An 18,394-nucleotide genomic window follows, 5' to 3' on the forward strand; every position below is an offset into this window, starting at 1 on the left:
GTTTATACAGAGTTTCTATACAGTTTATACAGAGTTTCTATTATACAGTTTATACAGAGTTTATATACAGTTTATACAGAGTTTCTATACAGTTTATACAGAGTTTATATACAGTTTAGACAGAGTTTATATACAGTTTATACAGAGTTTCTATACCGTTTATACAGAGTTTATTATACAGTTTATACAGAGTTTATATACAGTTTATACAGAGTTTCTATACAGTTTATACAGAGTTTCTATACAGTTTATACAGAGTTTATTATACAGTTTATACAGAGTTTATATTATACAGTTTATACAGAGTTTATATTATACAGTTTATACAGAGTTTCTATACAGTTTATACAGAGTTTATATACAGTTTAGACAGAGTTTATATACAGTTTATACAGAGTTTCTATACCGTTTATACAGAGTTTATTATACAGTTTATACAGAGTTTATATACAGTTTATACAGAGTTTCTATACAGTTTATACAGAGTTTCTATACAGTTTATACAGAGTTTATTATACAGTTTATACAGAGTTTATATTATACAGTTTATACAGAGTTTATATTATACAGTTTATACAGAGTTTATATACAGTTTATACAGAGTTTATATACAGTTTATACAGAGTTTCTATACAGTTTATACAGAGTTTCTATACAGTTTATACAGAGTTTATTATACAGTTTATACAGAGTTTATATTATACAGTTTATACAGAGTTTATATTATACAGTTTATACAGAGTTTATATTATACAGTTTATACAGAGTTTATATACAGTTTATACAGAGTTTCTATACAGTTTATACAGAGTTTATATACAGTTTATACAGAGTTTCTATTATACAACACATAGTTACACAGTAGTTTAGGTTGAAGAAAGACACAAGTGAGATGTGTGTAACTGTAGTGGATCCAGAGGAAGGAGACAGAAAACAACAGATGCCTCATTACACTGGGATACAGGTGTGTCTGTGAGCGCCAGATGCATCAGTTCAACTCTTCTGTCCCCAGTTATTATTGGTCACACACATGTATCTCTGACATCTCTTTCCCCACAGCTTTGTCCGCACTTCTGGCCGGTGTCTGGGGAATCAACTTACAGCAACTTCCAGGTCAAGAAGATTTCCAGCCTAAGAGACAGCGGCTTCTCTGGGGCGACACTTCACTTGCAGCATAAGAAAGAGGTGAGCGGTGCAAACAAAGAATGGGGATGGGGGTATATGGGGTAACGGGTATATATACAGTATACAGCAGTACTTATATACACAGCACCAGGGTGAGGAAGTCAAATTGCCATCAATGTCTCTGTGCCGAGTACAAAACAAAAACTGTGGGACCTTGTTAGCCAATAGCACAAATAACAAATAAATACAAAAATGATACCTATGTAGCGCTGTAATACATTGAGTGGAACCGTCTCTGTAATCAGCTTACTTTCAAATATATTTGTGCCACGGTTGAGACGGATTTTCTCAGGTGCAAGCCCTCGCAACAGTGTGGAGGCAGGGTGTAGTGCAACTGTAACAATGTGCTAATGCACAAGAAATGGGCGCCAGTGGTTTACAGCACAATCCACAATGGAGTTCATAGGACATATAGTACATATAGTACAAAGGATAGCACATATACTCACAGCACTAAAGAACAGCTAGATCCCTGCAGGCAAGGGGAAAGTTACAGCAGTAGTTAAGCAGCAATTGAGAAGCTACTCCCAGCTTTCAGCCTGTACCCTAAGTGGAACCCAGGAGAAATTCTATCATCCCTAAGTCTATGCACTTCGTTCCTACTTCTGGGTTATTAGTATGCGGGATCTGAATCCCTCGTTGGAGTATAGCTATCCACTTTACTAGGGCCTAAGCTCCTAGGTTCCACTGCCCATTCCCTTCTTCCTGCTGGGTAAGGGCTAAAGCATTAGACCCAGAGCACATGGTTTCCTAGACCTTTATACTGTAGCACAGTACCATCTACAGTACACTGTGAGAACTACAGGGGCTTACATAAGCAGAGCAAGGGCACAAGTCCCCATCAGGACCCATTTAGGTGTCTAGAACCTTAAGGATGTGCCTGCCAATATTATGTGAGGGTGTCTAAATTGTCACATCCCTGCACCTATATGGGCTACCAATAAAAATACATTGCAAGCCACTCAGCAGAGACATTACAGGGAGTTGCTGTAGGTTTTCAGCAGGAAAATGTAAAGTTAGTGTGTCTCACAATGTAAGTGTGGCGGTGCCATGTAGTGTTGGGTAGTTTGTTCAACTGAACTGCAGAACTGCAGCTCCCATACTGTAAGTACAGTCTTTGTGTAAGAGCGTTGCATGCTGGGAATAAGTTTATTATGCTGGGAATAAGTTTATTATGCTGGGAATAAGTTTATTATGCTGGGGACCCGGTACCATATCATGGTGGGGTTTCCTATTCTAGTGAACAGTAGGCAACATTGAGGGAGAGGGATACCCTGTGCCACCTAAAACTGTCACTCCTGCTCTCTGTCAGCCCATCCTTGAGGTGCAGCTGTGGCATCTGGACTCTTGGCCTAAAGACAAACCTGTTCCACAGAACCCGGGGGCCATCATTAGCCTCATTGGCAAAGTGGAGCGGCTGCAGCAGCAGGACAAAGAGAGTCATGTACTTGTGATCTGTAGGTAAGTACCCCAGCAGGGGGCAAGAGAGGTTTATTCTAGTTATCTGCAAGTACCACAGGGAATAGAGAGCTGAATCACATTTTTGGATGGCAACCATAAGCCAGAACCACTGATGGCCCCTCCTACTGCAGCCAATAGAAAATGACCTGCAATACTCACTATATATTCTAAATGCCCCATATATTCTGGTCATTATGTGAAAGTATTTAGTAACTAATGAGGATTGTCATGGAGGCGAATAACATCCCATCTCTATATATTCCCAGTGATGGGGCAACCCGGTCGGGCATTTTCTGTGCTGGAAGTTTAATATGTGACCAGATCCGCAGCGATGGATTCCTGGATGTTTCCCAATCAGTGAGATCCCTCAAGAAACGGAGAAGACAACTCATTCCTAATGTAGTAAGTACATACTTTATATATGTGTCCCCTGTATAACCCACCCTGCAGCCTTGTGCCTTTATATGGTCACAGAACAACCCCTCAGTGACTTCTAATATCCTTATCATTTACAGTAGGGGGTACATTATCCCTTATAATACATGAGTGATACTCAGAGTTCCCTGTATAACTCAGCCTGCAGCCTTGTGCCTTTATATGGTCACAGAACAACCCCTCAGTGACTTCTAATATCCTTATCATTTACAGTAGGGGGTACATTATCCCTTATAATACATGAGTGATACTCAGAGTTCCCTGTATAACTCAGCCTGCAGCCTTGTGCCTTTATATGGTCACAGAACAACCCCTCAGTGACTTCTAATATCCTTATCATTTACAGTAGGGGGTACATTATCCCTTATAATACATGAGTGATACTCAGAGTTCCCTGTATAACTCAGCCTGCAGCCTTGTGCCTTTATATGGTCACAGAACAACCCCTCAGTGACTTCTAATATCCTTATCATTTACAGTAGGGGGTACATTATCCCTTATAATACATGAGTGATACTCAGAGTTCCCTGTATAACTCAGCCTGCAGCCTTGTGCCTTTATATGGACACAGAACAACCCCTCAGTGACTTCTAATATCCTTATCATTTACAGTAGGGGGTACATTATCCCTTATAATACATGAGTGATACTCAGAGTTCCCTGTATAACTCAGCCTGCAGCCTTGTGCCTTTATATGGTCACAGAACAACCCCTCAGTGACTTCTAATATCCTTATCATTTACAGTAGGGGGTACATTATCCCTTATAATACATGAGTGATACTCAGAGTTCCCTGTATAACTCAGCCTGCAGCCTTGTGCCTTTATATGGTCACAGAACAACCCCTCAGTGACTTCTAATATCCTTATCATTTACAGTAGGGGGTACATGATCCCTTATAATACATGAGTGATAGTATAATTTATAAATAGAACAGTGTATATAAGTGCAGGTCAGTACACACAGTGAATGTATAATGTTCTGCAGGATCAGTACTCGTTCTGTTACTCACTGGCTAAGACTTATTTGGACTCCTTTGAGACCTATGGGAATTTCCAGTAGAATTCCGGAGCTGTTGGACATGGGAGAGAACCAGGAACTGCCGGTCAGTCTGACCTGAGCCGCACTGCTGACATTTAGTTCTGTATATCTAAAATGTTCTGTATATTTCTAACCAATAAGAAATAATATTTCAGAAAATAAAGACATTAAATTATAATAAAGTTATTTTATGGATTTAATTATAAGATGTTGTTAAAGTCTTTAACTAATCAGTGTAATTGTCTCATTAATTCTGTTACATGAACCTTTGATTAAATGAACAGAACCAGATCCAATGGCTGCAGTTCTTCCATATGAATTCTATGAATCCCCCTTATTTATTTATATATAGTGATCATATCCCCTTATATATTTATATATAGTGATCATATCCCCTTATATATTTATATATAGTGATCATATCCCCTTATATATTTATATATAGTGATCATATCCCCCTTATATATTTATATATAGTGATCATATCCCCTTATATATTTATATATAGTGATCATATCCCCTTATATATTTATATATAGTGATGATATCCCCTTATATATTTATATATAGTGATCATATCCCCCTTATATATTTATATATAGTGATCATATCCCCTTATATATTTATATATATTGATCATATCCCCTTATATATTTATATATAGTGATCATATCCCCTTATATATTTATATATAGTGATCATATCCCCCTTATATATTTATATATAGTGATCATATCCCCCTTATATATTTATATATAGTGATCATATCCCCTTATATATTTATATATAGTGATCATATCCCCTTATATATTTATATATAGTGATCATATCCCCCTTATATATTTATATATAGTGATCATATCCCGTTATATATTTATATATAGTGATCATATCCCGTTATATATTTATATATAGTGATCATATCCCCTTATATATTTATATATAGTGATCATATCCCCTTATATATTTATATATAGTGATCATATCCCCTTATATATTTATATATAGTGATCATATCCCCTTATATATTTATATATAGTGATCATATCCCCTTATATATTTATATATAGTGATCATATCCCCTTATATATTTATATATAGTGATCATATCCCCTTATATATTTATATATAGTGATCATATCCCCTTATATATTTATATATAGTGATCATATCCCCCTTATATATTTATATATAGTGATCATATCCCCTTATATATTTATATATAGTGATCATATCCCCTTATATATTTATATATAGTGATCATATCCCCTTATATATTTATATATAGTGATCATATCCCCTTATATATTTATATATAGTGATCATATCCCCTTATATATTTATATATAGTGATCATATCCCCTTATATATTTATATATAGTGATCATATCCCCTTATATTATATATTTATATATAGTGATCATATCCCCTTATATATTTATATATAGTGATCATATCCCCTTATATATTTATATATAGTGATCATATCCCCTTATATATTTATATATAGTGATCATATCCCCTTATATATTTATATATAGTGATCATATCCCCTTATATATTTATATATAGTGATCATATCCCCTTATATATTTATATATAGTGATCCTATCCCCCTCTGTTTCATTACAAGTGATAGAGGAAAGTCAGATAAAGGAACAATAAGTGGAAGGTTTAGTTTTATTGTCGGCTCAACTCAGTACAAATACACAGTGAGAAGGAATCATGAAGCAATAACAAGACACGTTACATCTCTGTGTGGATAATAAAAATATTGCTGATTATCTTTATCAAACTGATTCGGTTCAACCATTACAGATGAATTTATATGTGGAACAAACCAAACACTTGAGATTTGCACTTAGACTCGGCTCAGGGAAAGACCAAGAAACGTGTTTTCAACGGGGTCCTACTGTTTAACCCTAATTGCTCTTTCCAACGGAGATTTCACAGGGATACAGAGTCTTTTACAGACATTAGTGGCAGCAGTAAATTGGGACATTAAGTTAGAGAATATGTTATATTGAGTCTTAGACTGCACTTGCAATACCCCCTGTAGAGAAGCAAGATTAAAGGGGAAGCAAACCTTTAAAATAAGTGAATATAAAGCATTTTTGTCATTTACATCCATTATTTATTTTGTTTTGATTCCAAGATATTAAGGGATACATGTACTGTTAATATGAATGAATTTTGTTACAACAGCGCCACCTGCTGGTCATTTTCCCACCATACATATGTGTAAGAGATTATCATGGAGTGGAAACACGGCAGAGAAACATAAGGGAGCCATTAAAATGCAGCAAAGTCTCCTTCCATTCTGCAAATGCTGTTAAATACTGTACCTGTGTATCTTCATTTATTGGTCTTACTGAGCTAATCGTATGGGGATGGTGCTTATTAAAGGGGTTACTGGCCCTTTAACTGGTTCTCTGTGTGTGGCTGAGACATTTACAGGTGATCCTAATGCTCCTGGACTTGAGATTTGCTCCATTACACTGGGTCTCCAACCTCATAGATACACTCCTCTGGGGCATCAGCCTCTGCCTCTGACTTCTCTTCCCATCCCTGAAATACAACAGAAATACATTTGCCCTGACATTATACACTCACATTATAGGGGGCAGTGCTGGGAGGAGCTTATATAGGAGAGTGGAGAGGTGATTGGCTGGCACAGCTAAGCAGGGGTGGAGAGAAGGCAACTCAGGGGAGGAGCTGATGAGACCATGTGACTCAGGTGAGGTAGAGCCCCTCCCCTCGGGTCTCCTATCACTATATATAACCCCCCCCCTTTTGATATTTCCAATCTCACATTTGAATCGAGGTGAAACTACAAAACATCAACTCTACTCTAGAGCAGTATATTTTTTTCACTAATATTTTTTAATCAATTTATTAGAACTTGCGCTTTATTTTTGTTGCTGAATGATTTAATCACCTTAATCTCATAAAGGAAACTGTGAATCGGGTAATGAATTCGATTTTTGCCTAAATGTGACAAAAAGAACTAGCAGTTTAGATTGAGGCACCAACTGTCTTTATTTGCTGATGAATTTAGGTAAAAATTTGTAAGAATTGGGAATTGTTCTCTCCTTTTTCTTGACGGTGTAAATGTTAAGAGGCCCTTAGTTTTTGTTGAACTATAAAGTTAAGGGCAGTTTCTGACTGTACAGTTCAACTACACCTCATGTGGGGGTAGAGAGCAGTAAAGAAAGACTGAAGCTTATTGGAGCACAAGTCACATGAATGAGGGCACTTGGGAAAGTAAGAAAATACAAGTTTCAATTAAATATAAAAAAATCTGTTTGTTTTTTTGAAACTGATTTCAGTGCTGGAATCTGTGGGAGAAGCTTCATTAACAGATGCATTTGTGATAAACATGTGAGGAGGGGCAGTAAGTGCCATATAAGAATAATAAATGGGAAAGGACTTACCTGTCGATACACATTAGAGACTGCGCCTTCTCTCTCAACCTTTCCCCACACACCTGTATATAGTGAATATTGTACATCAGAAACACTGTATATACTGTATATACCCCAGTCATGTCTCTTATATACACCTGTTTATAGTGAATATTATCAGAAACACTGTATATACTGTATATACCCCAGTCATGTCTCTTATATACACCTGTTTATAGTGAATATTATCAGAAACACTGTATATACTGTATATACCCCAGTCACATCTCTTATATACACCTGTTTATAGTGAATATTGTACATCAGAAACACTGTATATACTGTATATACCCCAGTCACGTCTCTTATATACACCTGTTTATAGTGAATATTATCAGAAACACTGTATATACTGTATATACCCCAGTCACATCTCTTATATACACCTGTTTATAGTGAATATTATCAGAAACACTGTATATACTGTATATACCCCAGTCACATCTCTTATATACACCTGTTTATAGTGAATATTATCAGAAACACTGTATATACTGTATATACCCCAGTCACGTCTCTTATATACACCTGTTTATAGTGAATATTATCAGAAACACTGTATATACTGTATATACCCCAGTCATGTCTCTTATATACACCTGTTTATAGTGAATATCATCAGAAACACTGTATATACTGTATATACCCCAGTCACGTCTCTTATATACACCTGTTTATAGTGAATATTGTACATCAGAAACACTGTATATACTGTATATACCCCAGTCATGTCTCTTATATACACCTGTTTATAGTGAATATTGTACATCAGAAACACTGTATATACTGTATATACCCCAGTCACGTCTCTTATATACACCTGTTTATAGTGAATATCATCAGAAACACTGTATATACTGTATATACCCCAGTCATGTCTCTTATATACACCTGTTTATAGTGAATATTATCAGAAACACTGTATATACTGTATATACCCCAGTCACGTCTCTTATATACACCTGTTTATAGTGAATATTATCAGAAACACTGTATATACTGTATATACCCCAGTCACGTCTCTTATATACACCTGTTTATAGTGAATATTGTACATCAGAAACACTGTATATACTGTATATACCCCAGTCATGTCTCTTATATACACCTGTTTATAGTGAATATTATCAGAAACACTGTATATACTGTATATACCCCAGTCACGTCTCTTATATACACCTGTTTATAGTGAATATTGGAGATCAGAAGGTCCCAGGCATCTTATATACAGGGAGGAATCATTACCCACAACTGCCGCTTCTGTTTAAATAATCAGACTTATCACTGGGTCGATCCCCTCAGGTAAAAACCTTTCCCATCTCAAAAAGGAACCCCTGTACCCCACATGCAAGGAATGCCCCAGGGCCCGGCTACTAAATGCCCCATGGGGGGAAACAGATGCCAATAGTAAATGTGCTGGTGGCACTCAGTAGAGTTGCTGATAAGGCCACATTGCAGGGCAGTGCCAGGGAGTCCCTATGGATCCTGGGAGTTGTAGTGATCTATTGGGAGGGTTTAGTGCAGCCATGAATGTTTCAGTACATGAGATATACAGACTGCAGGTAGGTACCTTGCTCCTCAGTGGAACTGCATCTCCCCGTGTCACACAGGAGTTTCCCACCCATGGGAATGAATATCAGGAACTTCAGGAATATTCCGGGCAGGAGGCCGATGGTCAAAGAAGCCAAACTGAAGCTGCCAAAGAAAGGGATCTTCATCATTTCCTGCACATTGTAACTGAGTGTCAGCTCATGGGCCCAAAACCCCTCATACTGATAAGGTACCACTGCCCTTGTGTATCAGTAGCCCATACAGATCCAGATTGTCTTCTTCTCACAGGTCTATAGGTCTCTGCTCAGCATTAGCCCAACTTCTAGGCCTCAGCTTGGAACTTGTTCTATTTATTGTCTGATTATATTAAGAGAATTGGTTTATTTTACCCTAAGACTAGAGGGAGAAGAGGGGTTCCCTCGAAATAACAGCCCCCCACACCAACAAGTGCAGAGTTATCTTCCTCCCATTTACTGGATCTGAGAGCAGAAGTGGAGCTGAACTGTATAAATAGGGGCCAGAGAGTAACATTAGTAGGTGCTGTGCCCCTCAGTAAGGCTGAATAGGTAAGTGCCTAGGAATCATTAGTACTTACCTCCATAAAGAACATCCAATTGAGTTAATGGACGTGAGGTTAAATTCGGCTGTGGAGAGAGATGTAGTTGGGTTACTGTGTTGCTATGGGGGAGATGTAGTTGGGCTACTGTGTTGCTATGGGGGAGATGCAGTTGTATTACTATGTTGCTATGGGGAGAGATGCAGTTGGATTACTGTGTTGCTATGGGGGGAGATGCAGTTGGGTTACTGTGTTGCTATGGGGAGAGATGCAGTTGGTTACTGTGTTGCTATGGGGGGAGATGCAGTTGGGTTACTGTGTTGCTATGGGGAGAGATGCAGTTGGGCTACTGTGTTGCTATGGGGGGAGATGCAGTTGTATTACTATGTTGCTATGGGGAGAGATGCAGTTGGATTACTGTGTTGCTATGGGGGGAGATGCAGTTGGGTTACTGTGTTGCTATGGGGAGAGATGCAGTTGGTTACTGTGTTGCTATGGGGGGAGATGCAGTTGGGTTACTGTGTTGCTATGGGGAGAGATGCAGTTGGATTACTGTGTTGCTATGGGGAGAGATGCAGTTGGATTACTGTGTTGCTATGAGGGGAGATGCAGTTGGGTTACTGTGTTGCTATGGGGGGGAGCTACTAACAAAACAAACACAATACCACCCACAACTAAAGGCAAAGTAATGCCCCGCAATATGTAAAGACTTTTTTGGGGACACTCCTCATTTTCCTCTTTCATATTTGCCCTTTACAATAGAATAAGGGAGACAATGGGGCTTCATAGAGACAAGTAGCCCCCAAGTCTCCTCTTATTGCCCCGTATTCAGCTGCACAAACAGAAGCCCCCGGGGGAGACGTAGGACTGAGTGACGTCTGTGGCTCTTCCCTGACACCAAAGTTCATTTTATTTCTCCCCTTTACAATTGTGTAAAATCCTTTAGTAGAGACAATTCTCAGTGTTGCCCACGGCAGGGAATTCCCTGGAGTTTTGTGGCCTCAGCAAGTCCTGGGCAACAAGTGGCCCCCGTGTGGCTTTGGCCTAAAACAAATGATTTGTGTCACCAGCAGAAAATGCAGGAGAAAGGGGGGGGGGGTCAGTGTTTGATTCATAAGTTTTATCCGCAGAGATTCACTGACACCAACACAAGAGAAATGTCGGGGGGTTTGTTGCACTCGTTTCCCCAATGAGCCGTGACACTAAATGGGAGGTTTCCCCACTCGCTATCACACAGTCGGTACCAGCAGTGATATTGGCCCAAAGCAGAGCAGCATAGAGACTGTCCCAAAAGCGGGAGCTGCCATACAGCTATAAGCCCACTGGTGTCGGCCCCTCAGTCTATGGTTCTTGCTCAGCTGAAGCTCTAACTGCCCCGGGGGGGGGGGCTGATTCTGGGCAGTTCTGGGGAGTGTGTGAAACCCAAAGGGCTAAAAGGAGAGGCTGTGGGTTTGTGGGTGACGGGGGGCTGAGCTTTCCCCACTTCTCTCTCATGAGACACAACACTGACTCCCGTATCAGCTGAAATTCACTCACCACTTACAGGAAATGCAAAAACCTAAAAATATATTTCATTTAAAAAACCTACAGCCTCAAAAAGAGTCTGAGTATTAAGTGAGTATTTTATATATTGTACTTAGTGCCCCAGTAATGACCCAGGACTTTGCCCCAGCAGCTCCCCATCATGGATCTTGTTAGGCGTCATTTGTGGGTCAGCGGCACTGCACATGCTCAGTAGGCTCTGGGGTCGTGTGAAATCATCCAGCACAGAGTAACATTCTCTGTCATAAAAGCTGATTATTATATTCTGGTGCAGACTGCGCTGGATCCTATGCTGCCATGTAATGTGAATGTGAAGTTGTTACTAATCAGCCTTGTATTGTGACATTTACAGTGGGAGTCATTTACAAACACTGGGCACATTTGCACCTGGGCAGTAACCCATGACAACCAATCAGATGATTGCTTTCAGTGCTCAACCTGCAGCTGGCTGAAAACAAGCTAATTACTGACTGGTTGCTATAGGTTACTGCACAGGTGCAAATTTGGCCAGTATTTATGAATCAGCCCCGTCTGATACTGTATATGGTGAGTTCAGGTAAGTGACAGCAGCCCAGAGTATGTGCAGTGAATCAGCAGAAATGTACCTATTGGGGCACAGATGTTCCCTGCTAAAAACCTACTTCAGTAGGGAATCCCACCCCTTCCCATTGCGCAGTTCACCCCTTCCCATGCTGATAATAAACCGCCGTTCCTCCAGCAGTTTGAGCCTTACTTTGGGAAGGGCCGAGGGGCTCACAGGACACCTGGGTGACATTCCAGCTGCTCGTGTTCTTGTCCCTTATACACTGAATGATGGAGTCGTTGGGTTTATATCCCGCAGGACACGACAGCTCCACCAACTCATCTGGCCCATAATATTCTTCATCTGGATTAAACGTCAGATCCGGATCCCACTGATCAACTTTTTTGCATTTCTCTGTAAGTAAAAAAAACAGTAGATGGAGGCAACTCATAGGCAACAAGTTGGGGTCTTTCCCTTGTAGTTTTGTGATGGAGACAGTGACAGAAGGGGTATAAGGTGGGAGGAAGTTTAGGGGGGCTGTGGCTGGAGATCAGTGACCTCTTCTTGGGTTTTGGTGCTTCTGTTAATCATCTGCCTTATCCATCCATTGGTAATTAAATCACATACAAACGTTCCCTCGCGCAGGGTTTTCAGGCTGAACTCTTTGGTTGCCTTAAGGTCATCTCTTCTCCAGGTACTGAGACCTTCCTCCACCTCAGCTTTGTATTATTTTGTGCTCTGCCTTTTTAGTAAGACAACATGCGCTCAACCTGATGGACCCCTTGAATCCCCTACAACCCTCATAGCTCATTCTTATGAAGGAATAGGAATTTGAAAGAGTAAGAATGAGAAGAAAGAAGAATAAGGAAGATGCCAATGGCCAATCATATCACATGACAAGTAGATGTCACCCAGATGTTCCTCACCTACACAAGTTGTCTCCTCAGACCGTGAGAAAAGCTGGAATTCATGGGATACCTGTCTGCACTCCAGCCTGAATGTCTTCTCCACAAACTGCTTCCGGCACGAGACAGTCACCAGATCCTTCTCTTTAACAAATATAAAGTTTTCTGGAAAGTCCACCATTTCCACCCAAGGAGCAGTCTCCCTACAGACACCTGGAAGACAATCCCACCCGGACAGTAATGTGTAAACATTTACTTCTATGTCTGCTGGAAAGTTGCTGATTATTGTTATTAAAGGTGAGTTTTATGCAATCCCTTCTTTATTAAATATAATACAGAGACTCTAGGTGCATGGCCATATGGGTATAAAATCTCACCAGTGTATATGTGGGGTCTGGGTGCACTTGCCCCAGATCTACAGCTCCAGGTGGAGGTATCAAACCAAATGACAAGCACTCACAGATCCCAAAGAGAAGTACAGAAAATGCAGATTTTAATTAGGAAAACAATAGATGTTCAGAAAACCTTACGCATTTCATGCACTTGGACACTTAATCATAGGCCTATGAATCAAAATGACTCTCTTCCCTCAACACAGTTTGCTATAACATACCATATCCTTGCCGGTAAGAGTGCCAGTACCTGGTAGAACAGTGACAGTGATAGGGTGCATGGCATCATTGCCAGTAAACTCGATGCCACACTGATATATATCAGAATCCTGGGGCTTCATCCCGGCCATTGTAATGGAGAAGCTGGTCATATTGTCTTCTATAGAGAATCTCCCATCAATCACCTTCATTGTCCCATCTGAAGAGATGAGTATGTGGCAAGATTTCCTCCCTGCCCCTTTACACAGGTACTTCTTATAGCTGCTGTAGCCCCTGTAGTAGCCACACGTCACTGTTAAGGCTTCACCATGACGCACATCCACTTGGCTTGGAGAATTAAATCCAAATTACAGCTGGATAACCCATAAAACACAAGCCCATTATAGACACTAAAGAAGAAGAAGAGCAGAAAAGACCAAAAAAAGTAAAAGCTTTAGAAAGTCTCTGGGTTCCACCCTGGGGCCACAACATTTAGCTACAGAGGAATGAAGCTTCAGCCACACTATATGTTCCCCAACATGATGAGGAACCTCTGCCATATCAGCAGCGATGGAGACTTACATCAACAACCATTGTTTAGGGTTTTAGGAAACTACAGATGTGGGTGGTCTTGGGGAGCCAATCAGGGTGAATGCCTATAGGGCTACTGGCCAAATGAGTGAAATGCCAAGATAAAACCATCCGGCTCAAACTATAGACTGGCACCTCCAGCCAAAAATTGGTCTTGGAAAAGTGTCTCCTGAGCAGTACATTGGCCCTACACATTGGCCCTACACATTGGCCCTACACATTGGCCCTACACATTGGCCCTACACATTGGCCCTACACATTGGCCCTACACATTGGCCCTACACATTGGCCCTATGATCTTCCCCAAATATGGCTCTGAGTATAAGGGGAAGAGTCACATGTTAAAGGGGTGGTTGACCTTAAAATTTAGATTTTTTTTTTTTATTCAGATTCATTTTGTGTTGAACTTTTGTGTTCAGCATCTCCGCAAGGTAGAGTGTGAGCTGATTGCTCAGCCATATTCAGGGTGGGAGGCAGAAGAGGACGAGGACTGGACAGAAGGAAGAGAATTATAGGGGGAGAATGAAGAGAGAAATGTAGCCCCAGAGTGGATGTAAATCAGAGATATGAGATATATTGATTGTTACAATGAGTTAAAAGTGAATTTCTCTCTAAAGGCCCAATGTTATCTACAATTTCCTGCTGAATTATTCTCCAAAGGCAATGAGGATATTCCTGTTTTTAAGGTATTTTGGCAATTAAATTGCATTTACTGGGTCACATTTAATGCTTAGAAGTAATAAAACCCCACTCTGAGCCCTGGAGATGTGACCCCTCAGGGAAGGGAGAATACACAAGGCACTGGCCCCCCAAATTAGCACAGAAAAAGCAGAGATTCTGAACTGTTATTTTTCATCTCTCTACACAAATCAGAAACCAATGAATGAAGGTTTCCTTCTTAATAGTCCCAATACAAATAATATAAGTATTGATAGATGAGGAAATTCATAAGAGACTTGAAAAGACTTGAACTTGAACAGGGAAACAATGGTCTCGGACTGGATTATATTCATCCCTAAACGAGCTTAGCTTTGTGATTGCCAAACCTCTTTACTTCAGGATTCATTGAGATCTGGTATTGTGCCGAGAGACTGGCGAATTGCTAATGTGGTGCCTCTATTCAAAAAAGGATCCCGTTCTCAGCCTCAAAACTATAGGCCAGTTAGTCTGACGTCAGTGGTAGGAAAGCTTCTCGAAGGGTTAATAAAGGATAAGATACTGGACTTCATAGCAAATAACAATACTATGAGTGTGTGCCAGTATGGTTTTATGTGTAATAGATCTTGCCAGACTAACTTAATTTCTTTTTATGAGAAGGTGAGCAGGGACCTGGATTCTGGGATGGCAGTGGATGTGATTTACTTAGACTTTACTAAAGCATTTGATACAGTGCCACACAGAAGGTTACTGGTTAAATGAAGGAATGTTGGCCTGGAACATAGTATTTGTACCTGGATAGAGAACTGGCTAAAAGATAGACTACAAAGAGTGGTGGTAAATGGAACATTTTCTAATTGGACCAGTGTTGTTAGTGGAGTACCGCAGGGCTCTGTACTAGGTCCCTTGCTTTTCAACTTGTTTATTAATGACCTGGAGGTGGCCATTGAAAGTACTGGTTCTATTTGTGCAGATGAGACTAAATTGTGCAGAACTATAGGTTCCATGCAGGATGCTGCCACTTTGCAAAGTGATCTGTCTAAACTGGAAAACTGGGCAGCAAACTGGAAAAATGAGGTTCAATGTTGATAAATGCAGGTTATGCACTTTGGCAAAAATAATATAAATGCAAGTTCTACACTAAATGGCAGTGTGTTGGGAGTTTCCTTAAATGAGAAGGATCTTGGGGTCTTTGTAGATAAGAAGTTGTCTAATTCTGGGCAGTGTCATTCTGTGGCTACTAAGCAAATAAAGTTCTTGTATAAAAAGGGCATTAACTCAAGGGATGAAACATAATTGTGTCTCTTTATAGGTCCCCTGGTGAGGCCTCATCTGGAGTATGGGGGCAGTTTTGGACTCCAGTCCTTAAGAGGGATATAAATGAGCTGGAGAGAGTGCAGAGACTAAGTGCAACTAAACTGGTTAGAGGGAGGGACTGCTACAAACACAAATGATCGTGAGGAAATACAGAGGAGACAGCAGCCCCCCCTCATACTAACAGCAAGTGATACTTACAGACCCCCTAGTTCATCACTTACCCACCACACAGAGAGGAGCCCAGAGAAGAAGCTGCTTCATGACAATGATTCTGGGTTGTGGGTTCAGAGGCAGCAGAGAGGGAGCCCAGAGACTGGTGTCAATGGGGAGACGTGAGCTGAACACTGGGAAACTAATGAGCAACTTGCTCTAAATAGAAATATAGAAAATAGAAAGTGATAATAAAAGGGATTTGGGCTCTGGGCCTTTCTGTGGTGCAAATGTTCTGCTGTCTCTGACCACGAGGAAAGAGGGGAAATAACATCACAAGCCAAACCCCAACTTCATGTTAAAGCTCAAAACTCCAATCGAGACTTCTGGGGGGATTAGGATCCAGCCTTTTGAGGGTTTTTCTGATTTTAGATTTAAAGGTGAAACAGGGGCCACACAGGGGAATTAGTTACTGGGCTTGTTATGGACACTGACCCCATTAACCAGGGAGCGTTACCAGCAATTTTCTCTTGTTCACTTTTTTGTCTCTTGCAAATTTTTTTTGCAGTGGGTTTTTTTTTGCCCGAGTTTTGCGACAGAAATTTGCAGATGCCGAAGTGCAGAATTTGGCAGAGAATCCGGTGAATAAATTGGCTGCTCACAAGTCGCTGTTAGTGAAAGAACTGCAGCAAATGTTGCTCCTATTACAAGGCCCCTGGGGGATTCACTAAAATGCACATTTTGTTTTTGTCACTTGATAAATGTCCCAGAGGCTTGCACTCTATACAGAGGGGATTATGAGTGTGAGACAACAGGACTGAGGAAGTAGAATAATATTGTTGGATTGGCAGAGACATTGGCACAACTGCTCTTTTATTAATAGTGATGAGAGGAATTTTCTCCAAGTTTCTCCATGAAAATGTCGCCCATAGACTGCAATGGGTAAAAAATCTCTTACACAATTTGTCGCCCGTCAAACTAAATATTGTCGCCCATTGACTTCAATGTGTTTCAGTGAATTTCCAGAGAAGCAGAACGGGTCTAATTCACCCATCAGAGCCAAGGTAGGAGCAACACCCATACACTATATAAGTACAGCTATGGGATCTCTTATCTGGAAACCCATTATCCAGGAAGTTCCCAACTACACAATGGCCGCCTCCCATAGGCTCTAGCCTATTGGGTTTATTTTATGTTTATATGATTTTCTAGTCGACTTAAGGTATGAAGATCCAAATTATGGAAAGATCTGTTATCTGGAAAACCCCAGGTCCCAAATATTCTGGATAACAGGTCCCATACCTGTAGAATCGTTCAAAGATATTGTTTTAAAAAGTAGGTGGAGCCACCAACAACCAATCAGATTGTCCCATTGATTTTAATGGGGACATTTAAACTGCTGTCATTCTCACACGTTTAACGCCAGTGTCCCCAAATTTGTCACAGTTGGTCACTGAGGGACTAAGGGTAAAGGTTGGGGAAAGTGGGTGGAGCCACAAACAGCCAATCAGGTTACACCTGGTAAATGTCATTGGTTTATATTAACTGCTCCTTTCTCACGGCATTAATTGCAGGGTCCCCACACTGTGCAGAGTTAGTTACTGGGGGGCTGCAGTTCATTGTTATACAAAGTGGGTGGAGCTACCAACAGCCAATCAGGTTTCACCCTTTGAATATCAATGGTTTAAATGTAAAACTCTGCCATTGTCACACTATTTACACCATAGTTCCCATACTCAGTGCTGTACCATCTGTCAGTGTAGAAAAGTGCCCACAGGGAGGATAAGCCTTATAATATAGAGACATTAAGTGCCATGTAGTAAGAGACACAGTAAGAAGGAGGTCCCTGCCCCAAGAGCTTACAATTGGGTGGATAACATACAGAGAGATATTGGAGGACAAAAGTACACTGGGTCTGGCCATTGGCCGGGGACTGGACTACATTATATAACATTCTGATCTTTATGAAGAGATTGAGAGAGTGTTCCCTGCGAGGGAATTCGGGGCTGGAATCCCAGAGGAGAGAGAGACGACATCACGTAATAACAGAAACACATAAAAAACTCATGAATTCATTTGCAATATAACATTTTATTTGTACATTACACAGTTACACAGTTACAATATTAATGACAATCCTCTCCCATTCACTTCCATGGGAAACAAAGCAGCACCAGGGGGTGGTACAGGGGCAATTCATAGAAGAACAGGCAGAGCCAGACAGACATGGACCTAATGAGGGGCGGGGCTATTCAAAGAATGGAAAGAAGGTGGAGCCATACAGGCATGTACCTCCTTAGGGGTGGGGCTATTCAAAGAATGAAAGGAAGAAGGAGGCGGAGCCTTACAGGCATTTACCTCCTTAGGGGTGGGGCTATTCAAAGAATGAAAGGAAGAAGAGGCGGGGCCATACAGGCATTTACCTC

General features: G+C 40.5%; 2 protein-coding genes across 5 annotated transcripts in view; one reads left to right on the forward strand and one right to left on the reverse strand.

The window, feature by feature from the left end:
* Positions 1-4,422, forward strand: part of LOC108704998 (receptor-type tyrosine-protein phosphatase alpha) — a 79,799-nt gene extending 75,377 nt beyond the window's left edge. For 2 of the 4 annotated variants that reach the window (XM_041580719.1, XM_041580720.1), the window contains 4 exons: positions 1,060-1,185; positions 2,498-2,646; positions 2,913-3,048; positions 4,069-4,422. In XM_041580719.1, the coding sequence (XP_041436653.1) occupies positions 1,060-1,185; positions 2,498-2,646; positions 2,913-3,048; positions 4,069-4,143 (486 nt within the window). In that variant the 3' untranslated portion in view covers positions 4,144-4,422. The remainder of the gene's footprint in view (positions 1-1,059; positions 1,186-2,497; positions 2,647-2,912; positions 3,049-4,068) is intronic. The other 2 variants (XM_041580721.1, XM_041580722.1) reach the window with 1 other exon arrangement.
* Positions 4,423-11,912: 7,490 nt separating this feature from the next.
* LOC121399206 lies at positions 11,913-13,465 on the reverse strand. The gene is made up of 3 exons (XM_041579292.1): positions 13,306-13,465; positions 12,685-12,876; positions 11,913-12,172 (listed from the first exon to the last, which is right to left on the reverse strand). The coding sequence occupies exons 1-3, from the start codon at positions 13,463-13,465 to the stop codon at positions 11,913-11,915; spliced, it is 612 nt and encodes a 203-aa protein (XP_041435226.1).
* Between the last annotated feature and the right edge of the window lie 4,929 nt (positions 13,466-18,394).

Source organism: Xenopus laevis, chromosome 1S (genome assembly GCF_017654675.1).
Source record: "Xenopus laevis strain J_2021 chromosome 1S, Xenopus_laevis_v10.1, whole genome shotgun sequence".
Classification (NCBI taxonomy): Eukaryota; Metazoa; Chordata; class Amphibia; order Anura; family Pipidae; genus Xenopus; species Xenopus laevis.